The 24,728-nt window shown below is 52.5% G+C and overlaps 2 protein-coding genes across 7 annotated transcripts in view; both read left to right on the plus strand.

The window, feature by feature from the left end:
- Pla2g6 (phospholipase A2 group VI) overlaps positions 1-18,116 on the plus strand; it is a 51,892-nt gene extending 33,776 nt beyond the window's left edge. For 4 of the 6 annotated variants that reach the window (XM_008851270.3, XM_029555098.1, XM_017802766.2 and 1 more), the window contains exons 8-17: positions 2,265-2,373; positions 3,341-3,505; positions 5,129-5,207; positions 8,788-8,951; positions 10,395-10,545; positions 14,528-14,664; positions 14,986-15,140; positions 16,441-16,608; positions 17,091-17,164; positions 17,406-17,570. In XM_008851270.3, the coding sequence (XP_008849492.1) occupies positions 2,265-2,373; positions 3,341-3,505; positions 5,129-5,207; positions 8,788-8,951; positions 10,395-10,545; positions 14,528-14,664; positions 14,986-15,140; positions 16,441-16,608; positions 17,091-17,164; positions 17,406-17,550 (1,347 nt within the window). In that variant the 3' untranslated portion in view covers positions 17,551-17,570. Of the gene's footprint in view, positions 1-2,264; positions 2,374-3,340; positions 3,506-5,128; positions 5,208-8,787; positions 8,952-10,394; positions 10,546-14,527; positions 14,665-14,985; positions 15,141-16,440; positions 16,609-17,090; positions 17,165-17,405 lie in introns of all 6 variants that reach the window. The other 2 variants (XM_029555099.1, XM_029555100.1) reach the window with 2 other exon arrangements.
- An 827-nt stretch (positions 18,117-18,943) lies between these two features.
- Positions 18,944-24,728, plus strand: part of Baiap2l2 (BAI1 associated protein 2 like 2) — a 22,150-nt gene continuing 16,365 nt past the window's right edge. Inside the window, exons 1-4 of the mRNA XM_008851273.2 lie at positions 18,944-19,096; positions 20,122-20,197; positions 20,625-20,711; positions 21,130-21,191. Of these exons, the coding sequence (XP_008849495.1) occupies positions 19,046-19,096; positions 20,122-20,197; positions 20,625-20,711; positions 21,130-21,191 (276 nt within the window). The 5' untranslated portion in view covers positions 18,944-19,045. The remainder of the gene's footprint in view (positions 19,097-20,121; positions 20,198-20,624; positions 20,712-21,129; positions 21,192-24,728) is intronic.

The following is a 24,728-nucleotide window of genomic DNA, read 5'->3' on the forward strand; positions in this document are numbered from 1 at the left end:
GAACCCCCCCCCGCAAAAGTAAAATAACTCTAGTTCCAGGAGATCTGACGCCGTCTTCTGTCCTCCATGGGAACTGGACAGTATAAGTGTGCTTAGGCATATGCAGGCCTAACACTCATACATATAAAAAATTAAAATTAAAAAAAATTTTTAATCTTTTTTATGCCAGAAAACATGATTTTTCATGTTTCCTGGGGCACTTGATGTGTTAAAATGCTTTAGTTGAAACCAAAAGCTCTGAGACAATCTGACCTCACTAGATACAGGGTTGGAAGTCACAGTCCCTTTCAAGATCATTGCGAGACCACTGCTGCTCCAGACTTGTCGTGTGGGAGGTTCATGCTGACTACAGGGGCTACGCTGAAGCTGTCCCACTGGGCTTCCCTTTCACATCACTGCCCGCTGCACCTCTCATGGGTCCTTCGCGCATGTGTACCTTTGTCTTGACCTTGGAAAATATTGGTCCAATAAGTGTGTAGCTTCCAAATGTCAACCCAGTTCATCATACACAAGTCGAATGCCCCTTATCTGAACTACTTGGGACCAGAAGTACATCAGATTTTCCAGAGTTTTTTGTTGTTGTTGTTGTTTATTTGTTTTTGTTTGTTTGGTTTTTTTTTTGAGTGTCTGCATACTCTCTACCCATTAGTTATCCCTAATCTGACATCTGAAATGTCTATAAAATTTCAGATTGTCAGGTTAGGGCTGTCTACCCTTGATTCAAAGCCCCACATTTGTGAGTATCCTCTTGAACCCCATTCAAACATCATGGCACACACAGGTATTCTAAAATTATAATTTTTGCTTAAAAGCTTGAATTTTATCAAGTGCAAAGAATATTGTCATTTACTGTCTTGAAGCAACAGGCTCACCACATTCCTTTTTGAGAAAGCATCTGCTCAATCACCAGGACTGAACACTCCTAGTTTATCTGGCAGTCCTTCCTACCAGTAAAATGATGTCCATCAGCCAAAGAAGCTAGTTGGGCTGGTGACTCACAGCTGTCTGATTGTCACTGCTGCAGCCAGGGCACTCTAAAGCAAAGCTTCCCCCACTTCCCCCGAGTATCTCTGTGGAGAAGAGCAGTTTGCTGACTGTGAATTTGACACCAGGGCTGTGCTGAATCCTGAGGCACCAGCAGTTTCATGCACTGTTGCTTCTGCACCATCCATGCACATGCCAACATGGTTCACAAGGGGACAGCTTCTTGGTATTCTTTTAAAAACAACTTTAGCTTCACAGACCCTCTGGACTGTTCTCATGAGCTCTTGGGGCTCCCAGGTCTCACTCTGAGAGCTCCTGGTGAGTTCTTGTTTCCTGTGCTGTCATTTATGTGCCATCTTCATAGTTCTGGGTAATTCGTCGGCCACTCTGACAATTAGGTACTTAATCAACTCTTCAAGCTGGTCCCCCCACCCCCCACCAAGACAAACTCTTGCTCTGTGACCCAGGCTAGCCTTGAAATTGTGAAATCCTCCTGCCTCAGCCTTTCAAGTGCTGGGGGTCTAGGTGCACACCACCACACTCAGCTGGCTTGCTTTTAAACATACTGAAATGCATTTGGAAGGCAATGTCATATTGCTTCTGTAAGTGCTATACACAAAGGGGAACCCCAAAAGAGATACATGGGTGGCTGAAACACACATCTGCCTTGTACCCATGTAAGTGCAAATGGAGCATGAACTATTTGGAAAAGAGTATTCTAGATACATGACTTATTCTCTAGAAAGGGAAATTGGGTCCTAAGAAGACAGGCAACAAGAACGGATCTTGGTTTCCAGGCAGCGAGCACTTTGGTCTGTGCTATGCAGCTTGCTGGCCCCTCTGTCCTGCCCGAGGTTTAACCACATGGCACTATGGGAAGGGAAGCTATCCCTTGAAGGCTGCCACTGGGGAGGGTGTGTTCAGGGTTCCCTGGACTGGATGGCAAGATGGCTTTCCCAGTTCTCATGTACCCCTCCCTGCTCCTGAGTGCTGTCAGCATCTAGCCCTTCCATTTTCCCAGGGCTCCTGGGCTGGGTCCCTTACATTGATTGCTTCCTGCGGGGAGGAACCCATTGAGTCCTTCCTATTTCTGTTCAGGTTCATAAGCCCACACCAAGGGCTTCTTTGGAACCTGTTTGTCAGGGCACTAGACTTCAAATGGCATTCTCTGATGTGTCAGGGGAACCCCAGTGTCTCCTCGTGTTGCAGAGAAGCCCCCAAGCTGGTTAATGGTAGGAGTCCTGAACTGTTGCATCTTTCCCACTCTCCATTCCCAACAGAAAGACAATGTGGAGATGATCAAGGCCCTCATTGTATTTGGGGCAGAAGTGGACACCCCGAATGACTTTGGGGAGACTCCTGCATTCATAGCTTCCAAGATCAGCAAACGTATGTGCATTGCAGTCTGGGACCAGATTTGGGAGGCGGGTACAGAAACTAAGAAAGAGGGAAGGAAGGTACCAGTTGCTCAGTTGTCCTCTGCTGAGTGGCCAGGAACACATGGGGCTCAGAGAGGCAGCTTCCGTCCCCACAAAAGAGCCCATCACAGTAGATGCAGGCCCCACCAAGGGCTTGCTCAACAGCGTCCTCACCTCAGGCTCCCAATGGGAGTAGGACCAGGTTTGTAGTAGCAGAACAGGCATAGGATCAGTGCATGCACCATGCATGCCCATGCTTCATAAGTGCTGAGCACACAGACTTGCATGTGTACGCGCTGTACCTCTCCCCCAGAGCCTGGTCTCAGACCTACAAGAGGCAGCTTCTCTTCAGAAAAGCCCAGGGGACTCTGAGGGCTGTGCATAGTGTGGGGTTACTGTGGGTGTGGCCCTAATTGCATGATCGCTCCCCTTTTCCCAGCCGAGATTTCAGCTGCACTATCAGCTTAACCTAAGTGGACCCTTCACCCCCAGCCATGCCAAGCTCTGGGTTCAGAGCGGTCCCAGCAGGAGAAACCCAGGGTGGAAGTAGTTGAGGATGCTGCTACTGTTCGTGGCGTCCTTTCCGTTATCCCCTCTGTTAAATGGGATTCACGCTTATCCCTCTCCAACTCAGAAAGGAACTGCCCTTGCAGATTTTTAGAATTACTGGCCATGGAGTCGGGAACGTTGTAGAGTGAAGGAGGGAAGTCCCACAATAATTTTGTCCGTGTCTCTGCCTCCTCCTGCCACATCCCACGGTCTTCCATACAAAGGCCACTTTGAATGGAGCAGACCAGTCAGCATGCCAGTCAGGGTTGTTCCCACACAGCTGGGCCACCTGCTAGATGGGATGGGGGTCCATGTGCAAGGAGGGACCTCACTTGCAGGTTGATGCCACCTCTACCCTCTGCCATCTCTCTTTCCCAAATCCTGACAAGTGATCACCAGGAAGGCACTCTTGACTCTGCTGAGAACCGTGGGGGCCGACTACCGCTTCCCACTCCTCCAGGAGGTCTCCACAGACCAGGGCTCTGCAGCAACACCTCACCCCTTCTTCTCCCTGGACAGAGCTCAGCCCCCAGCGATCAGCTTAAACAACCTAGGTAGGCCACCTTTTTCCCTCCTTCCTCTCCAGCTGTGCCCAGGGCCTCAAATCCTAGCAGCCCCCACCAGAAAGGAACAGGGTTCCAGGGTTGAGGTTGTTGAAGGGAGAGGGCTGGCTTTATTAGCCACTGTGGACAGCCAAACAACCCACAGATCCTAGAGGCCTAGCAGGTCATTAGCTGAGGTCCCATGGTCCATCACCCCGAGAGGAAGCCTTGCATATGGGCCGAGGTGGGTGCTCCCATGGCCTCTTGTCCCCTAGGAACTTAGGACTGCCTGTGCAGGATGCTGCTAGGCTGTCAGCTTCAACTGGCATGAGACTTGGTATGCCCCCTGCTGGCCCCTTTGGTAAATGACAGATTTTTGAAGTGGCCAGGTAGCCAACATTTGTCCCAGTGTGCCAGTGATGCCCTTGGAGGTAGTCCTAGAGGAAATGGGGACCCTGCCTGGGCCTTCTGTGTCCTGGACCACCCAGGGCCCTAGCTTTGGAAGTAAGACCAGCTAGACCTCCCTAACCGTGGAGATAGAGACCCCAGCCCCAGCTCCTCCTGCCCAGCCTACCCAGCCAGGCCTGGAGCTCTGGAGGACAGAGAAGCTACTCCCTCTCCCTGACCACTCACAGGAATTTTCCCAGGTCCCCATCTTTTTCTCTCCATTTTACAGGCAGGAGGTCACTTGGGCCAGGCTGCAGGTGGGGCATGGCGGCAAATGGGTGATGCCTAGGCCTAGAGAAGCTGCTGAACCCAGTCCTGCCCCACCGTAGCTAGAGCACTGGTTCCCTCCGGTCCTTCTCTCAGCTACACACCCAGGCATAGGCACCATTCCTCCTCCCTCTCCTGGTACCATCTGCTGCCCTGCTGGCCAGTCTCCTGCTTAGCTTGCCTGCTCTGTGCCTGATGAGGGGAGGCATTACTTGCCCCTGTCTGCCTTGCACCTGCCTGCCTGCTTGGCCCCCGCCTGCCTGCCTGTACTGCCCTGCTCCCTTACCTCCCTGCAAAGTGGTGACTGCTTTCTGTCACAATCATGCAGTGATGCTATCAGGAGGATGAATGTGATGGGGCTGGTCTAGTGCACAGAGGAAGACTGAGCTAGATGGAGTAGATGGATGAGCCCAGAGGCCACTGAGGAAGTTTCCAGACCTGGGACAAGGACAAGGGTGGTCTGAAGGATGAGTGAGATATTTCCCTTCATTCATGGAGTTTGGCCCCCTAGCAGTGTCCTTCATAAAACTCTTTTGGCTAAAGGGCTTTGGATAAGCCATGGGTGACTGTCAGCAGCATTGGCTGTGACATGCGCTTTGTGCGCTGCAGACCACAGGACACACCTGGGAGGTCAAGCTTCATGGTTATGGGAGGAGTCTGGCGAACTCTAGGAGCTGACTGGGCAGGTGTGGAGCCCCTTCCAGAGCAGTGAGCGTCCTACTTGTTCGAGCTCATCTCTTCCAGCAGGACCGTGGCTTCTAGTTGAGCTTTATCCTGGAGAAGGAGGCAGATGGTGGGGTTCAGCTTGAGTGGGGGAGGGGCAAAGTGGGATGGGACACAGCTCCCTGTTTGCTCTAGAGACCCCTGGGGCCCAGGGTAGAGACCTGCTGGCCCCAGCATGCTCTGCCCTGTGCCCCGCAGAGCTGCAGGACCTTATGCCCATCTCCCGGGCCCGGAAGCCAGCCTTCATCCTGAGCTCCATGAGGGATGAGAAGCGAACGTAAGTGGAGTGAGGGCTGGGCTGGTATGTGGAGATTTTCCAGGTGCCCCTGGCAGACTTGTACCTCATCCCTACTATACGCTGGGAGGCCCCTCTTCTAATTGGGCGAATTCATGGTAGAAACCAAGTCTTTGAGGCCTATGGGCTTGTTTATTAGTGATAGGTGGTGCCCATTGTAAGGACCAGCTCGAGGTCATGCAGCTGGGCAGGCTTGATCTCCCCTTGGTGCAGCCCCATTGCCTTCCTTGCCCTCATGGTTTGTGGAGGGGAGGTTGCCTGAACCCTTTCTGGAGAGAGCCCAGCATCTGCTTCCTTCTGCTCCCGTTGGCTTCCCACCTGCCTTTCTCCCTCCACAGATGTCCTGCTCTCCCAAGCCATGTTTCTTGCCCACTGTGGGAGGCAGGCCTGAGAGATAGGGCCAAGTGATGGAGAGGCGGGTCCCTTCATAGTCACCAAACTGTTAACAGACTTCTCAGCCACAGCAGCAGCACTTTGGATCCAAGCACTCACCTGTATCAAGAGAAAATGATGTAGTGCATGTGCACAAGTAAATTTTACAGTTTTGGCAAAGATGGAAAAACTCTCTGTCTGTCTCTACTTTTAGTAGCAGCATTACAACTTAAAGGAAAAATGAAACAAAGTCAAGAGATATACATATATAGATTGAGCCTTGGACCTGAGTTACCAGAACTGGGAAAAAAGTCTCTTCTGGTCTAGGGACTAGATACAGTGTTAGTATTCCCTGTCGGGATCTTAATCCCTAGGGTCCCACTACCACTGAAGACGTTCAAGTCTTATTCTTGAGGCACAGGCCCTGGTGAACGCTGGCTAGTGCAGTGAGTGAGCTAGACAAGGAACTTGCCATCTCTGTGCCCTTGGATGTCATATATTGTTTGGTATTACTTTCCCCTGTTCTTTGAAGCCTTCCTGGTCCATATCCTTTCAGTTCTTGCAGGCACATGCTGACTGCTGGCCCTTGCAGAGAAAGCATCCTTTCCACCTTCAGCTACAGCTTCTGTTGCCATGGTCCAGCAGCCTTGCTTGAAGGTTCAGTCTCCTGAGGCCTCATTTCTACCATGGCCCTGTTACATAGACCCTGAATGCATTCCTGGCCCTTTAGCATCCTGGCCCTTCCCTCACACTGCGCCTCCTACAAGCAAGTACCAGTCCACATGCACGTGCATGTGCAGACATGTCCTGGGGCCCCAGTGAACCAGCAGCACCCAAAGGAAGGAAGCATAGTTTTTGACCAGAGGATGTAGAAAAGTGGACTCCAGCAGGCCAGGGTGGGGCTCTGGGTGGGGCGAGGTGAATCCAGAGACCCTGACCATCCCACAGGGGAATGTGAGCCTCAGCCTGTACTCTGGGTGACCTCGCTGTTGCCAGGCCTATGTCCTCAGCAGCCTTGCTTGCTCAGGCCTCCCTGGTCAGGGCTTTCTGGGCCTCCATCAGCTGTGCTCTGCCATCCTATGAGTCTGCTGAGTGGCCAGGTCCCTGGTCTAGTAGAAGGTTCCTGGAAGTGGCCTAATGCTTAATGAGCCTGCCTCACCGGCCCTCTCTCCTGCTCCTTTTGGGTTGCAGTGCTGCCCGGAGCCGAGCCACCCCGTCCTTGTGGAGCTGGTTGTTCAGAGGTGGAAAGCAAAGAATGGTTGCTTCAGAGGGTGGCAGGGCCACCACAAGGGAGCTGGGGGCTGCTACCGGGTGGGTGTTCTAGTTCGTTTCTGTTGCTGTAATAAAATACTCTGACAAAAAAGCAGTTTAGGAAAGAAAGGGGTTTATTTCAGCTCACAGTTCCAGGTTACGGTCCATCACTGTGGGAAAAAATCAAGGCAGGTACTTTGAACAGCTAGTCACATCACATCTGTAGTCAAGAGTGGTGAGAAGTAACTGCATCCATTCTTACATTTGTGCTCAGCTTTGATTTCTGCATTTTTACACAGTTTAGGATCCCTGCTTAGGGAGTGGTGCTGCCCACAGTGAGCTGGGCCTTCCCACATCAATTAATTAAATAATTCTCTATAGACAGGCCACAGGCCAACCCCTGTAGGCAGTCCCTCAGTGAGACTCTTCTCAGGTGATCCTAGGTTGTGTCAAGTTGACGGTTAAAGTGAACCATCATAGTGGGGTTCTCACAGGCAGTGATTCAAGCTGAGAGGGAAGCCAGGCATGGTGGTACACATCTGTAAATCCCAACAGTCAGTAGGCTGGAGAAGGAGGATCATGAGTTCAAGGCCAGCCTGGGATAGTGTGAGACCCTTTCTCAAAAAACCAAAAGCAAAACAAGATCATGAAGTTGAGAGGGAAAGATGAGGCTGGAAGGAAGGGTTGAACACAGCCTGCACGCAGCCCTGCGCTTGGCCAGGGAGGATCTTGATTCTCTGCCACCTTGAATGCTGGCCAGGGCTGGCCAGGGCAGGCCCTAAAAGGAATGTCCATCCTTCTAACGTGACACGACATTGGCAACTACAAAATTCATGTGCAAGAACCATGCAGTTGAGTTACAAAAAAATCCCAACACGAATTCCAGGTTTTAAGTTCATGATTTGAGCCAGGTGTGGTGGTGCACGCCATTAATCTCAGCACTCGGGAGGCAGAGGCAGGCGGATCTCTGTGAGTTCAAGGCCAGCCTGGTCTACATAATGAGTTCCAGGCCAGCTGGGGCTACAGGGAGACCCTGTCTCAAAAAAAACAAAAAAGGGGCTAGAGAGATGGCTCAGCAGTTAAGAGCACCGACTGCTCTTGCAGAGGACTCAATTCCCAGCACCCACATGGCAGCTACAAAGACATAAAAATAATAAATTAAAAAAAATTTTTTTTTGGTCTTTTTGAGACAGGGTCTCCCTGTAGCTCCGGCTGTCCTGGAACTCACTATGTAGACCAGGCTGGCCTTGAACTCACAGCGATCCACCTGCCTCTGCCTCTTGAGTGCTGGGATTAAAGGCGTGTGCCACCATGCCCGGCAATAAAATATTTTTAAGACTCATAGGCTGCAGGTTGGACAAGCCTGCTAGAGTGTGACTTCATGTCAGTCTCCTAACTTCTGAGCTCCATCCCAAGATATACAGACATAGGGAAGCAGAGAGTAGCTGAGAGGGAAGTGAGCTGATGCTAGCCACTCCTCCCCAGGACCCTAGCACAGAGACGTTCCTTCCTCCCTGCTGTGTCTTCTCTGGCTCCTTCCTTCTTAAGGAGTGAGCCCTGCCACCCTCACCACACACACCTGACCCAGCCAGAAGGAACCAGTCCTTCCTCTCCTGTCCTGTTTACTTCTATCAGATTTATCTGACACATGCTTTGGGTCAGGCGTGATCACCGCTGTGGTCAGGGAGCTCCCTGCTCCCACTCCAGGCCCTGCTCCTCTCCTGTCCTTTCCCTTTGTACTTCTGAAACATTTATTCATTCCTTTCCCATCCTCATCTGCTCTCCCACATCAGTAGTGCAGAGGCTTCAAGGCAGGCTCTGTGGCTTTGTTCATGTGCCCACTGTGGTTCAGAAGCTGAGCGGACGCAGATTGAGAATGCCAGGTGTGAGTACCAGGCCATCCTGAAACCCTCTTGGCCTTCTGCTATCCTCACTTTAGCCATGACCACCTGCTCTGCCTGGACGGAGGGGGCGTGAAAGGCCTGGTCATCATCCAGCTCCTCATTGCCATCGAGAAGGCCTCAGGTGTGGCCACCAAGGACCTCTTCGACTGGGTGGCAGGAACCAGCACTGGTGGCATCCTGGCCCTAGCCATTCTGCACAGTGAGCACAGCTTCTGGGGCATGGTGGGGTGGGCAAGGCAGGCCTGCCCTCAGAGGGGCCAAATGCCTTTGCAGAGGAGATAGGAGCAGAGCAGGGCCTTGTACCCTTCCTGGGGTGCTGAGGTGCTGGGGCCCCAGGTCAGGAAGAACAAGCCATGCAGATGGGCTCAGAGCATATGGCTAGTTTAGAGGCTGTTGTTGTGCACGGTAGTTTTCACTCACCTCTCCACCCTCCTGCAAGGCAGCACCGTGGGCCTCGCCACCTGCTGCCACTAGGAAAGCCTTTGGTGGATGGATAGATATGTCTGCAGTGAGAGTCAGTCACAGGATGCCAGAGCCCTTGGCTGCATGAAAAATCAAGGCCCCAGGTGGGGATGGTATCCTAGAGCCACATGGCACATCTGCAGGATTACTCCAGCCATAGCAGTCCCCTGGACTGCCAGTCCAGGACATCATAGGCCACTGATGTCACCTCCTTTTCTGTAGCTTTGCAGAGTGGCAGGCCCTTGGTTGACTGGAGGATGCTGCATAGAGCCAGCACTGCCCCTTATGTGGCCTGGCCCCTCCTCCGGGGAGGTGCTTGAGCTGTGTGCTGCTGACTGACTAGACACGCCTAGAAAGCAGGGCCCAACTGCATCCCAACAGGCGGTGTCCCTGGCCTCCACCTGAATAGCGCCCCTTATCCAGCTGTTGGTTAGGTTCTATTTTCTCCAAAGCAACTTCCAAATCAGGACCCTACTGACCCAAAGCCCTGAGGCACCAGGGGAGGACACCAGGGGAGAACCCCTGCCCTCTGCCCTATGAGTAAGGGCCGTCAACAATCCTGAGCTCTGCATCTGATGATGCAGAGTTGAGTCCCCACTTTAGACAGCTCCTGGTCAGATAAGGGCATGAGCCCAGTCCAGGGTCCTGCAGGAGCATGGGGACAGCCAGCCCAGAGGACTTGGGAGCCATGTCTTGTGGGGCTCTGGGAACGGGATCATCTGCCTGTTGAGAGTTACAGGGGCCTTGCTCATCAGCAGTGGTTTATGGTCTAGTATTTCATTTGTTTCTTAGTGTTGCTGTCTCTGTGAGGTAAGCAGACAGGGAATCAGGAACAGACATGCACGAGTCAGACCAGAGTCAGGTTTGGCTTCAAGGAGTTGACTGGTCTAGCTCTCCCTGAGTTCAGAGATCCCAAGTCCCTTCTGGCCTTCTGTGAGAGAAGAGCCCCCTCAGCTCTTAGACATTTTTTTATGCATTTAGAATCCTTCATTGAGGAAAATCATAGAAAAATATAAATACAAAGAACCCAGAGGCCCAGAAGTTTCAGTGCAGTTAGCTCTTTGGGAAATGTACCCCTTCCTCCACCACCTCCTGTCAATGCTGTCCCATGCTCCCCACAACTTGCCTGTGCACAGCTCTACCCTTCAGTTTCCCCAGCTCCTCCCTCCCTTCTTCCTAGGTAAGTCCATGGCCTATATGCGTGGTGTGTACTTCCGCATGAAGGATGAAGTGTTCCGGGGCTCGAGGCCCTATGAGTCTGGGCCCCTGGAAGAGTTCCTGAAGCGGGAGTTTGGGGAGCACACCAAGATGACAGATGTCAAAAAACCCAAGTAAGCCCTGGCCTCTCCCCCTTCTGTTGCTCTGCTCCAAACAGCCCATCCCATCTAGAGCTTCCCCTGAGGATATGGGGAGACTGAGTGGGTGAGGGAAGTCGGGAGGCTGGGGGCTGAGAAGGAAGGACTTGGTAGCCTGGAGCTTCCTGGAGAGAGTAGGGCCTCCTCCATGCCAGCTGGAGAGCTTTGCAGGCCAAGGAGCCCCTTTCCTTCCCCTGGGTATTATCACACTTCAGTCGGCACTTATTCCCTGTTCAGACTTGGAGGCTGTGGCCACATGGCTTCAGTCCTGCCTTCAGCTTGAGGTTGACTTGAACTCTTGGAGACCAGGCTGGGGCCTAAAGGAAAGTCATGTAAGCAAGAAGGGTGTGTTTGGGAGGCCAGTCCCTAAGAGACTCTTCTAGAACTAAGGGGAGTGCCTGGAACTTCAGGTGTGGCCAGATAAAGGGGTAGGGCTTCAGTCGTGCAAACCCCATCCCCTGAGCAGAGCTGGAGGAGGGAGAAGGCGTAAGTCCGGGCTCCCCATAGTGATGGAATTCCAAATTTCTACCAAATGTTGATTCTTAATCTCAGCCCTTTGCACTTATTATCCCTGGCTCATTCAGTTCATGCAGCCTTGTGTGCGTAGCCTCCCATTCTGTGTGTGAGAGGGGGCATGCCCAGGCCACACTGACAAAAGCAACAGGCATCGCCAATGGCTGGCCTGGTGCTGCTCTGCCCCACAGCCCTGCGGGGCTGCTCCGGCTGCTTTCCCTAGAATCCCTAGAATCTGCACTGAACCAGCTCTGCAGTGTTTGGAGAGGAGGGAGGAGGGCCACACCTGACAGGCAGAGAGGCTGGAGCTAACTCACAGGCTGGCTGATAGAGAAGTTAGCTGACAAATGGCAGCCAGGCAGGACGGCTGTGCTGAAGAGGTTCTGGAAGAATGTGCAGTACATTGCAGCTCTAGAGACCCGCCCTGAGGCCAGGCCTGTGTTCTCAGCCGGCCTGTCTGTGAGCTTCTGTCTGTGAGCTTTGGGGAGGCAGGAACATCACTGCCTCGTTTTCCTCCTCCGTAGCCATGGACTCTAGCACAGAGCAAGCCATTGAACAGGCCAGGGGTGGAGCTTAGTGGTAAAGTATACTGGTGGAGGTCAGAGGACAATTCTGTGGAGTTGGTTCTCTCCTTCCGCCTTTCTGTAGGTTTGGGGATCAAACTCAGGTGTCAGGCTTGCCTGGCAAATGTTTTATCCACTTGACCATCTCTGTTTGTCTATTGTTTGCTTTTTGTAAGGGTAACACGTAGTCTTTTGCTGTTTGTTCTGTTTTGTTTTTTGAGACAGGGTCTCCCTGTAGCCCCAACTGGCCTGGAACTTGTTATGTAGACTGGGCTAGCTTTGATCTTAGAGATCCGCCTGCCTCAGCCTCCCGAGTGTTAGGAATAAAGGCGTAGGCAACCACACCCAGCTATATCTAGTCTTTTAAGAAAACTTGGGGAGCTGGAGAGTTGGCTCAGCAGTAAAGAGCACTCTCTGCTCTTGCAAAGGACCCAGATTTGATTCCCAACATCCACATGGTGGCTAAGAACCATCTGTAACTCCAGTTCAGGGATCCGATGCCCTCTTCTGACCTCAGCGGGCTTTGCACGACATGGGTGCACCTATCTCCATGCAGGCAATACACTCAAACACATAAAAATAATAGATAAAGGGCTGGAGAGATGGCTCAGCAGTTAAGAGCACTGAGCTCTTGCAGAGGACCCGGGTTCGATTCCCAGCACCCACATGGCAGCTACGAACCGTCCTTAACTCCAGTTCCAGGGGAATCCGAAGCTCTCTTCTGATCTCTGCAGCATTGCACTACACGGGTGCACTCACCTACATGCAGGCTATACACTCATACACATAAAATGAAAATAATAAAATATTAATAATAAAGTAATAAAACATATATTTTAAAAATTGGAAAACACAGAAAGTAAAAACAATTTGTTAACCAAAAAGACATTATCTAAGGTGGGGGATATGGCTCAATGGCAGAGCACTTAGTATGTGTGAGGTCCCATATCCAATACCCAATATCACAAAAACAGAAATGTTTTAAAGACTTTGGGCCTTTGGGTATTCTTTGGTCTTTTTGCTCTACTCATTTTTTTATTTTTGTTTTTGTTTTTTTCCTAGTGAATATAATAATGTACTTAAAAAGGAATGCACACTATTAATGATTATTTACAAAGAAAGCAGCCAGGTGACCACCAGCTAGGCGTCAGCCCACCCGTTTCAGCCCAGTTAGCAGCCACACTCGCCTAGAAAAGGCCAAGGGCCTTGCTTTCCAGTGGCCTCTTCTCCACCGTGGGTGTCTCATTCTTCCTGCCGTGTGTGTCACACCAGTGCTCTGGAAGAGTCCTTCTATTTCGCAGCTGGTCCCTTGCAGCACCTACAGTAGATGTTTAGTTGATTTCACCAGGGCTCTTACCCAGAGACCTGCAGTGAGATCGTGGTCTCAACTTCGAGTCCCACCCTCAACTCTCCTGGGGTGTTCTCTGACCTCTGGCAGGGCTGTAGCTCTCCCGGGTGTTCTCTGTTCTCTGGCAGGGCTGTGCCCCCACTGCGCCTCCTCTTCATGTAGGCTCTAGTCAGTTTTGTCTTTATAGATCTCAGGTGCAAGCTGGTATCTCTGTGAGGTGTGAATGTCATCAGTTACTGCTGAGGCCGAGCACTTCCGTATGTTGAAAGGCCATATGTAGAAGTCTCTTTCATAAAGGTCTTCTTTCTTGAGGTTTATTTTATTTTATGTCGGGCGTGGTGGCGCGTGCCTTTAATCGCGCTCGCCTTTAATCCCAGCACTTGGGAGGCAGAGGCAGGCAGATGTTTATGAGTTCGAGGCCACCCTGGTCTACACAGTAAGTTACAGCACAGCTGGGACTACAGGGAGACACTGTCTCAAAAACAAACAAAAAAAAATATTCTCCCAGCTCCATCCTAGGGTGCCACCCACTTTTCTCCCAGGGAAACAATGTGCTCTGCCACTCTCCCACAGTTTTGTGGCTGTCTTTCAAACTGACTTCTGACTTTTCTATGCCATAGTCTCTCTGCCTTGTAGCTTTCTCAGTCTTGTACCTTTTTTTTAAAAAAAAAGACAAAATTTTATTATTTTTATTCTATGTGTATGAGTGTATTGCCTGCACGTATGTGATTGTACCTGTGTCATGCGTGCAGTGCCACAGAGGTCAGAAGAGGGCTTTGGATTCCCCTAGAACTGGAGTTAAGGATGGTTCGTAGCTGCCATGTGGGTGCTGGGAATCGAACCCGGGTCCTCTGCAAGAGCAGTCAGTGCTCTTAACTACTGAGCCATTGCTCCAGCCCCTATTTTTTTTTATTTATGTGTATGTCTGTTTGAATGTTGCATGTGTGCAAGTGCATACAGAGGTCAGAAAAAGGCGTGTGCGATTTGTGGTTTTATGTATGCTGGCCTCTAACCAAACAGACAGTTAGGTTAAATGTTTTGTTTTTAAATAACTGGTGGCATACTGAAGGCACTGACCTGGACCTTGCTTTTCCTAACAAACCATGTGTCTTGGTGTTCATGCCCCCCAGTATCTAAGCGTCCCCTCAATTGTTCTGCAATGACACAGAGCCGTCTGAATAGGAAGCCAGTATATGACGCTGCCCCACAGATGGACAATGAAGTTGCTTCCATTCACCTATTTTAATAATGGCCGCTGCCATTGGTTGCTTGTGCAGCCTGTCTCCTGCACCCTGGCAACCTCTCAGGATCAGTTTCCAGAAGTAAGGTTATTGGATATAAGAATACACCATTGGCAGTTTAAGTGAAGCTGGCCAAATTCCCTCCTCAAAGCTGCCTGGATCTGTGGGAGATGCTTGTGTGAGGAGGATGACCAGGGAAGAACTCACCCAGAACAGGGAACCTGGGGCATGAGCCTGAGAGAGAGGAAAAATGATGGGTGGCCGGGCCGGCTCTCCTTCCTCACTCCCTGCAGGGTGATGCTGACAGGGACACTGTCTGACCGGCAGCCAGCTGAGCTCCACCTGTTCCGGAATTATGATGCTCCGGAGGCTGTGCGGGAGCCTCGCTTCAACCAGAATATTAACTTGAAGCCTCCAACTCAGCCCACAGGTCAGAACCGTGTTTGTCTGCTGCATCCTTGGGAAGGCTTGCTAGTCTGGTGGAGGTAGGGGACCTTGCAGGCATGGCTCTGGATACCCTCTCCACCTCACCTCACTGCCCTGGACTTGTTTGACTAAGAACAGGAATTGCTGGAGCTGTCAGGTCTCAGAGGGTTCCAAAGACCCTGGAAATCTCATTGGCATTCTGTCGTTCATCAGGATGGCAAGACCCAGCAGCAAGGTCTTGTGGGTCCTGCTTCCAAAGACTGCCCAGCTCCCCCTTTTCCTGCACCCCCTATGTCACTGAGCTGTCCTCCTTTTCCACCCCTAGACCAGCTGGTGTGGCGGGCAGCCCGGAGCAGTGGGGCAGCCCCCACCTACTTCCGGCCTAATGGACGCTTCCTGGATGGTGGGCTGCTGGCCAACAACCCCACACTGGATGCTATGACAGAGATTCACGAGTACAATCAGGACATGATCCGCAAGGTAAGAGCCATCTCAGGTCACAAGGATGGGCGTGACCACACATTGCCTACAAACCAGGAGGGCAAACAACTTTGATACGCACCTGTTGTTCAACACTCAGCAGCAATCGTATCTCACACGGGGCCTATCTGATGGGCAGTGTGTACCTGCAGCACAGCACTAGGATTCTGAGGCCCTGTCCACACAAAGTCAGAGAGTGCCCTGATCAGTGGCCAGTATCTGCTGTCAGTGTGGAGGGCAGTGTTCAGGCTGCACATCTTACACTCTGCCCAGCCTGGACACACGGTGGACCTGCAGAGCTCACATCCTATGTAGAGACTTCATAACCAGGGACATACCCCTGTACCTGTCCCTGTTCTGGGAGAGCACCCTGAAGACCAGGGGACCTGGGTGGAGGTGCTGTACAGGGGTAGTGATCCAAGGAGAAGCGGCAGGCTTCACCCAAGTCATAGGAGCAGGATGACAAAAGCCCACCTGCCGGGAGAGGTGGAACAGTGCAGTGGGACAGCTGGCTTTGCCTCAGAGTCCTTCCTTTTGAGTAGACTAGCGGAGCAGCAGGGGCTGCCTGGATGCCCCAGGACTTAGTGTGCCATTGCCTGTGCAGTGTTCAGAATACCTGGCCAAGTGCACCCAGTGCCAGCCACTCCTGCACTGCACCACTTTGAGGATGCAGCAGGTCCCTGAGCAGTGGAGAGGAGCCGTTTTTCTGGCAGACAGGGTGGGCATCCTAAAGGGGTAGAGGCAGTCTCACACATGACCTTTCTAAATCAACTCCTATTAAGGATGAGGAGTTGGGGGTCTCCAAGTGGAGGGTTTCCCTCAGGATCAGCCAGCAGGACTGGTTGAACAGTATAAGGACTCTGCAGTGGGCAGCTCAGTCTCAGCCCCTACTTCCCCTGTTCCCCACTGTGTGGCCCTACAGACCTCATCATGATCTGTCAGTCTGGGCCCTCATTATGAAACAGGGTGACTTGTCACTGGTCACTAACTGATAGAGTCCTGCAAACGTCTCTTCCCTCCTTTCCCTTGCCCAACCTTGAGACATGCAGGCAGCAGGTACGTACTCAACAGTGAGCACGTAGGAGGCCTTATTGGTACATAGATGCTGTTCCAAGAGAGCTATAACACCCATACCAGCCCTCTCAGGGAGTAGCTATAATTCAAAGGCTAGACCCTCCTGCTCCAAGACCTTGCCCCCTCCCCTCAGAGTCCTGCATCCAGCCTTGACCTCTCTCTGACCCGGCTTGTGTCCCTTCCTGTAGAAGGTCCCCTCTGACCATCTCTGTCCTGCTCCCCACAGGGCCAGGGCAACAAGGTAAAGAAACTCTCCATAGTCGTCTCTCTGGGGACAGGAAGGTCCCCGCAGGTACCCGTGACCTGTGTTGATGTCTTCCGCCCCAGCAGCCCCTGGGAACTGGCCAAGACCGTTTTTGGAGCCAAGGAACTGGGCAAGATGGTTGTGGACTGTGTGAGTTGGGGCCCTTCCCTAGGCCCACTTCCCTCAGGGTCTCCAGCCCTGGCTGATACCTCCAACACACCCATGTCTATCCCCTATAACCAGCTGTGGGGGACAGCCCACAACCCAGACTAGCCTGCCCAAGTCTCACAATGAAACCTCTGTGGTGTCCATCACTCATGGGTCCCAGATCTCTTTCTACACACAACCCTGTGTGGAAGGCGAGAATGTACATGGACAAAAACTACAGTGGGGGTGGGGAGCAGGAGACCTGTGCTCTGCCACTGCCCCAACTACTACGTGGTGACCCTGAATGGACTCTGTGGAGCCACCAGTTCTGCCCCTCTGCATAGCTATACCAGTCTCTGAGCCCTGCCCAAAATCACTATACTGATGGATGACTAGACCCAGGAGTACTGGGGAATGGGGAGGGGGTGGCTGGGACAGTAATAATAGGCCCTGTGAATGGACTCACACAGATTGTTTCCCACTAGTGCACAGATCCTGATGGGCGGGCTGTGGACCGGGCCAGGGCCTGGTGTGAGATGGTTGACATCCAGTACTTCAGGTAAGGTTAGGCCTGGCCTAGCTCTCCCCACCCAGACTTGGTAAAACCCATTGTCCCCCACCTCACCAGCAGAGGCCCCTGCCCCACTCTCAACTGTGGGACCCATTGACCATCCCAGCCCTTAGTGTGGGCTTTCCCTGCCCTAGGATGGTGTTCTGTCCCCCAGGCCCACTCCAGCCCTAGCTCCCACTCCCACCCAGGCTGAGCATCCTGGGTGACCTGTATTGCTTTCTCCGGACAGACTGAACCCCCAGCTGGGGACAGATATCATGCTGGATGAGGTCAGTGATGCAGTGCTGGTCAACGCCCTCTGGGAGACCGAGGTTTATATCTATGAGCACCGGGAGGAGTTCCAGAAGCTGGTCCAGCTGCTCCTGTCACCTTGAGCCCCCCAGGCTCTGCTGGCAATAGTGGGCCAGGCCTCCAGCACACTGGTGGCCAAGCTGGGCCAGGCAGCTCTGCATCCACTTGTGCACTGGGGCTGGGAGCATGAAGCTTCCTCCCCAAGGTGTCTCTCCTGACCCATCAACACTTTGCACTCTAAGCTGAACACCCAGAGTCCCCTCAGCCCCTTCCTCTGACTGTGAAGGACAACTGACTCCGCCCCTCATCCCTCAGCTTTGACACTAAAGTGCCCAGTGTGCCTGGAGGTCTCTCCTGGGTTCCCTGGTCACTGCACCCCACCCCTTCTCCTCCTTTCCTGAAGCCAGGGGCTAGAAAATCTGGGTTCCACCCCATTACCAAGTGAAATCCAGACTCCAGGAGCAGGGTGCCCCATTCAACTTTGCCCCTCCACACCTGCTGGCCACCCCGCCCCTGCAGGTGCCCCACCTTGAGAGCCTCCTACTCCCAAAGGTCGCTCTAGTGTGTGTACTCTTCTCTGGGAGGAGCATGGGGAGGGGCTCAGAGCTACTTGATAACTGTGAAATAAATGGGTTTGGACTCATGTTCACCTGTGCTGTGTGTACTGTAGTGTGAATGTGCCCTGTCCCCAGCCCTGGCTTCCTAAATCTTGATCTTACCTCTTCTCTGACAGGGATATCCCCTTCCTTCAACCCTGCCATAACAGGTCAATAGGGCAGATAATCAGGTGCCAGGCCCACCTGTCCAGTCAAACTCATGGACCCTGTTTGAGACCCTGCAAGGGAAATTGGGACATGGCTTGGCAGTGAGTGAGGAAGGCTACATGCACTGTTCCCAGGTCTGTGGGACTCAGGTTTATTTTCACTTCACTCTGACATTCAGAGGAACGAGGACTGGCATGTAGCTCAGTAGTGAAGCACTTGCCTGGCATGTTTGAGGTCCTAGGTTCCATCCCCAGCACTGAGGGAGCTGGTGGGCAGGAGTGCACATGGAAAGTACAGTGAGCACAGCCCCCTCAAGGCACAGGTCCCAGGGACCCAGGCAGCACTGAGGCCTGATGACAGTTGTCTCCATGTGGGCTCACCTCCAGGGTACTCCACCTTGTTCTAGCAGGAGGTTGTGTGTCCCAGACTTGTAGGGTGGGCAGGGCCATGTAAGGGCAGGTGGCAGGACTGGGTCGCCCAGGCACAGGGGGCCTTCAATCACAGGTGACCCGGGAGAAAGGCCCATCCACGAGTGCCCACTGGCCCACACTCAGAAGGTGAATAATTGAAGGGCAGGTCACACGAGCTTGCCCGCGTCACAGGCTGCCTTCCCAGTAGGGTCTGGTTACGCCCCAGATCGCGTTGACATCCCTGCTGGTGAATAATTAAGCGGCCACCTCCTCCCAGACTGGCCTCCATCTGCAGGCCCCACTCTACTTGCTGTCGGCCGAGCACTGGGCACCCATAGAGTCCGCCCCCCGTGCGCCCACTCCTGCTGTAACCGCCTGCCTCCTCAGCGCTGCTGCTGTCTCCCATGGCCCCCGAGATGGACCAGTTCTACAGGTCCACCATAGCCATCTACAAGGTGAGCTCCTAGGCCAAAGCCAGCATGGAGAGAGGTCAGGCTGGCTCCAGGACAGAAGCCCAAGCTGCAGTGTTGTGAGGAGAATGTGCAGCCAGGCTAGGCTGAGCTATGGGAGAAGGAGTGAGATTCCTAGGAGCAGTCAGCCACACCCTCAACAAGACCCCTTTCTCCTCCCATCGCAGATGAAGAGAGCAGGGGTCAGGGCCTCAGAGGCTGTGACTCAGAAGAGATGTTTGAAGAGCTGAGAGGTGGAACTCTCAACAGGGTGGAACTGGCTGCCCTGCAGGGAATGAAACTCCCCTTTTCTTGTGTCTAGGACTTTCAGATGTTAGCTACTTTACCTCCAGAGGGGTTGTGGGGGCCTCCACAGACATTTGCTGAACTCCTGCTGTGTATGCAGGACATTTTCACATGCAAGTCTCATACCCCTTACCTAGGAGACAGCAAATAACCACTGTGTTGGGTAGATGAGAAACAGACCTCAGAGGTAGACAACTTGTTCAAGGTCACCAAGGGAGAAAGAGGTGCTGCTGGGATTTGAGTCAAAACCCAATTTGAAGTTCAGGGTTCGGTCTACCACCTAAGCTGCTCTCCAACTGGCCACGACCCGGAATAGTCCACAGTGACCCATGTTAACACAGCCACAGCCTGGACCCTAGCGATCTTTTGAGAAAGGCAAGATCTGCCTTCATCCTTGGGGTGATGTTGGCAGCCCTGAGTGTCTATCCTGGAAAGGCCTGGGCACAGGGCAGGGCTGAGCTATGCCCAGTGGGGTGGCAGACAAATGTCTTTCAACCAGTGGGACGAAGAGACCCTTTGAAGTGTACTGTGTCAGGAGGGACATGGGTTTCTCCAGGGCAGGTATGGATGAAGTAGGAACTGGTGTCCAGGGGCCCTGGCCTGGGACTGGCCCCCAAAAGATGCCTCTGAGGCCTCTGCAGGAAGTAACCAGCTTTCTGGTTCTCTGTCCATCCATCCTTCTTTCCTCCACCACCATGGCCTGCCTCCCTTGTCCTTGGATCCAGAGCATCATGGAGCAGTTTAACCCTGCCCTGGAAAATCTGGTGTACCTGGGCAACAACTACCTCCGGGCCTTCCATGGTAAGCATCCACCCTGGTGCTCAGTCCCTTGTCATGGCCAGGAGCCCACAGTTCCATATGCCTCACCAGCTGCTGGGCTTACCCTCAACTCTGTGCCCTACAACATACTACCTTTGTCTCACACTTCTGGGGCCAGAGATGCCTGCCACACAGCCCACCCCTTACCCTGTGCCATACCCAAACTTCATAACACACCTACACACAAATTCATGGGCACAAGATGCCTGCAGCCCACCAATAAGACATACTTGGAGGTCTTGTTCAGCATCAGACAAGGCAAGTGCCCCTCTGCTCTTCTCTGGAAGTGCCAAGCCTCACACATCACCCAAGGGCCCCTTCTCCCATCGTGCCACACCTCAGTGTCCCATCCACACACCCAGGGTGGTACAGATTGGGAACTGGGCCTGGATTGCCCCTTCTCCTGCAGCTCTGTCTGAAGCAGCTGAGGTGTACTTCAGCGCCATCCAGAAGATTGGGGAGCAGGCCCTGCAGAGCTCCACGTCACAGATTCTGGGTGAGGTGCTCCTCTGCAACCCTGCTTCTTGACTCACCCCCACCCCCAGGCCTCCTCCTGCTGCCTCAGCTCTGGGCCCTTCCCCTGTGTCTTGACATCTCTTCAGGCCTAAGGCCTGTGTGGCCCACATCCAGAGGTTCACTAGGGCTTTCTTCTGCACACATGCCCTCCCAGAGCCCACACCCCAACACAGTCCTGTGGTCAGTGCTGGGAGCCCCATCTCTCACAATGGAGCCAAAGCCCTTCCTCATCCTTCCCTGTGGACCTGGGCTGCCAATCCTGAGTCAGAAGCCATAATGAGAAATCCATGGACTTTGGCCCCTAATCCAGCCCTGGGAAGGCTCCTGGCTGGCTTCTGGCAGGAGGCAGGTGGGTGGGGCAGGCTCCCCACACTTAAAGCAACCCTTCCTGCCTCCAGGGGAGATCCTGGTTCAGATGTCAGATACCCAGCGGCACTTGAACTCAGACCTGGAGGTGGTGGTGAGTATCAGGCCCCAGTGCCCAAGGTCATGCAAGTAGATTGGCTACTTGTCAAGAATGAGGGCCCAAAGGCCAGACAGATGGCTCTACAAGCATGAGGACCTGAATTCAGATTCCCAGCACCCATGTTAAAAGCCAGGTCTGGTGGCATGTGGATATAATCCCAGTGCTGGGGAGGTAAAGATGGGGCTCTCTGGAGCTTGCTGGTCAGCTAGCCTTGCTGAATCCAGTTCAGTGAGAAACTGTCAAAAAAAGGAAGGTAGCAAGCCACAGAGAAGGACAGTATCAATCTCTGGTCTATACACACATGTGCACCCCCTTACATACCCATTTCTCACGGAAGGCCTCCTGGCTCCTGCTGGCCCTTGGCAACGTGAAGACAAGTGCCAGGCTTCAGCCAGGCCTCTGGCTGATAGTAGTAGCTAGCATTTTCTGTCTCATTTTACTAAGAAGGAAACTGAGTCTCAGTGGTCTAGGCACCATTACCCAAGATTCTGGAATGAATGGAGTTTCTGAGACAGAAAAGGCCCAGAACATAGTCCCTCCCCACCACACCATTCCCACCCCTCCCAGGGGAGCAGCAACTGGGATCTGACCTTTCACTCCAGGAATAAGAGCTTCCATGCCTCCCCCACCATCAGAAACCAACACAGGCTCTTCAAGTAGGGACCTAGACCCAGCCCACCCAGCAGCCTTGCCCATGCCTCAAGTTCCAGCCCTGCCACCCTGATCAGCTGGCCCTTTGCAGATGCAGCCATGAGCTGCTGTCCAGCTGTTCTCATGGCTAGACCCACCAGTCCCTCCTCCTGCAGTGCAGCACAGGTGTCCCCTCCCCCAGCAGGTACCATTGTCCCTTTCCCGACCACAACAGGTGCTTCTGTTTGCTCTTGGTGTGTGGGAGTTAAGACAGGAAGCAGGTATTAGAGCATCAACGCTCAAAGCCTGGCTCCATTACTTATTGACTTTGGTGCCCTTGGACTCTGGTCCTCAGAGTAGGGTTGTCTGGTAGAATTCTTGGGGGAATAGACTGAATTCATAAGTCAAATTTGTCTTCTGGGGCTTGGATTGTAGTTCAGTTAGTAGCGTGATTACCTAGCATGCGTGAAGCCTGGGTTCAATCCCCGCACTGCATAGATTGGGCGTGGTGGTGCACACCTGGATCTTAGCACTGGGGAGGTAAAGACAGAGGATCAGAAATTCAAGGTTGTCCTCAACTGCACAGCAAATCTGAGGCCAGCCTGGGGTACATGAGACCCAATCTCAAGAAACTGTTTTCTGGCCCTAGGTTCCTGTGCTGGAATAATTAGAACTTAACATGCCTGTTTCTGTTCCTTGGAGGCCATGAGGACCTCTACAAGGGCTGATATGTGTCTTCTCATGTCTGTAGCTCCAGGACCTGGAGATGCCTGGCTCTAAGCGAGGCTTCCTTGAGTGTTAAAGGAAAGCAAGTGGTGGGAAGGGGCTTGCTAGGTGCAGGAGAGGTGGATGGCTTCCCATAGGGGCATAGTGACGGGCAGAACGGAACCGAAGCCCAGAAGTGGAGAGATGGATGGGGTCTGATGGTGAGGGAGTCTTGGAAGGCTCAGAAGGGAATTTCCATTAACTGTGACAGTCCCTGTTCTCCAACTTATGCATCAACTGGAAGTCAGGGTGCTCTTTGGGGTTCTGTTTGGCATGGAGACTGATTTTCTAGTAGAAAATGTGCATAATATTTATATACAACAAATCTAGAACCTCAGTACCAGGTCTCCATGAACACGTGGTACAGCACTAAGCCCCTAGCACCTGCTTAGACTCAAATGGTTATTGAGCCTCGGTCTCATCCTTGTGTTCAGTAGCTCTTCATGTCCCTGTTTTTCACTTGGTCTGGGCAGGGACAAGTGTCACCCAGGCCCACTCTGTAAGGAGAGCTGCCTCTCCAGGCACCAGCCTCTTGGCTGTCATAACTGGGTAGGGCCCCCAGCCAGAGCTATACCAAGTAGAACAGTGCCACAGGCTGCCCCTTGTGTTCTTCGTTCCTTAAGGATCCCGACCACGTCCCAGGCACTGATGGAGGCAGCTGGGATGCAGTAGATAGAAACCCTGTCCTCTCACCAAACAAAAACCATGTGTCAGTAGCCACATCTGTCCCACAGGAAATAATTTGCTATGGAGAAAAACAGGGGAAAGACTGAGTGTTTTGGGGTTGCTAAAGGAAGACATCCCCAGAAAGGGGGCATCAAGGAAGGTCTGAGAGAGGTGGGTAAGTTCACCAGGACAGATAACAGGCAGCAGGAGCCAGCAATAAAGCCTGTCATGGATGGTCATTCCTCTGTGAGCAAAGGGACAGGGTCTGGCTTAAATCTGTGGATTGTTTTGTTGTTGTTTTACTCTTTAAAATTACAGAATTAAAAACAAGATACAGCAAATCTCACCAAACACGTAAGAACTGAATGTCTCATGACAAGGTCACCCAAGGCCAACAGTACCTTCTAGGTCTAGAACATAGTGACTCCCTGACCCCAGCACCAGGAGGCCCCGTGTGAGCCACCATATTCAGTCTCCTCTCCCTCCCTACTCAGTGGTCACAGTCCAAGCTGATGCTTTTGTGTTCCTTCATGGTTTATCCCCTGAATGTGACCCTAAGACCTGAAACTATGAAGTAGGTAGATTTCTTTTTTGTTTTAATTACTTAAGTGCACCATGTGTTTGCAGTGCCCATGGAGATCAGGAGAGGACTTTAGATTTCCTGAAACTGGAGTTACCTATAGTTGATAACTGTCATGTGGGTGCTGGGAACTGAACCTGACTCCTCTGCAAGAACAGCCAGTGCTCCTAACTGCTGAGCCACCTCTCCAGGCACAGATCCACCTGCCTTTGCCTCCTGAGTTCTGGGATTAAAGGTGTGCACCGCCACACCTGGCCTGCGTACTCTGTCTTTGCTTTGACTGTTGAACTCTTAGGCACACCAGCTTGGTCTTGCACCTCCTGGAAGTCCCTGCCCATATGTTCCTGGTACAGTCCAGTGAGTTCTTCCCATAGCCTTGGGACCCCACTCCCCACAGTCTTATCTGGGCCTTTCTGTTGGGAGGTGCCCAGGTCTCTAGACCTATTCATACATGGGGTTACCCAGTGTTGCTGGTATTTGGTGGAGGGTGGCTGCCTGAACATGTGGATGGAGAGCCCCTTCTCTCCTCTGCTGCTACTTGCGGTGTGCTTCACCTGCAGAAAGCAGAAGAAAGCCTTACCTCCTGCCTTATCCCTCAGCTGCCACAGTGAGTTTGCTCTCCATCACCCTCTGAAGTTGATCAGCTAACTTGATTTTTTTTAAGTTTTTAACTGTTTGTATGTATTTACTTATTTTACATGTTAGTCTGAATGCACCCATGTTGTGCAATGCCCACAGAGGTCAGAAAAGGGCATCAGATTCCCTGGAACTGGAGTTACAGATGGTTGTTAGCTGCCATGTGGGTGCTGGGATTCAAACCCCAGCCTTCTGCAAGAGCAACCAGTGCTCTTAACTGCTGAGCCATCTCTCCAGTGCCTTGATTTTTTTTT

This window comes from Nannospalax galili, unplaced genomic scaffold (assembly GCF_000622305.1).
Source record: "Nannospalax galili isolate Female #2095 unplaced genomic scaffold, S.galili_v1.0 scaffold445, whole genome shotgun sequence".
In the NCBI taxonomy this organism is placed as follows: Eukaryota; Metazoa; Chordata; class Mammalia; order Rodentia; family Spalacidae; genus Nannospalax; species Nannospalax galili.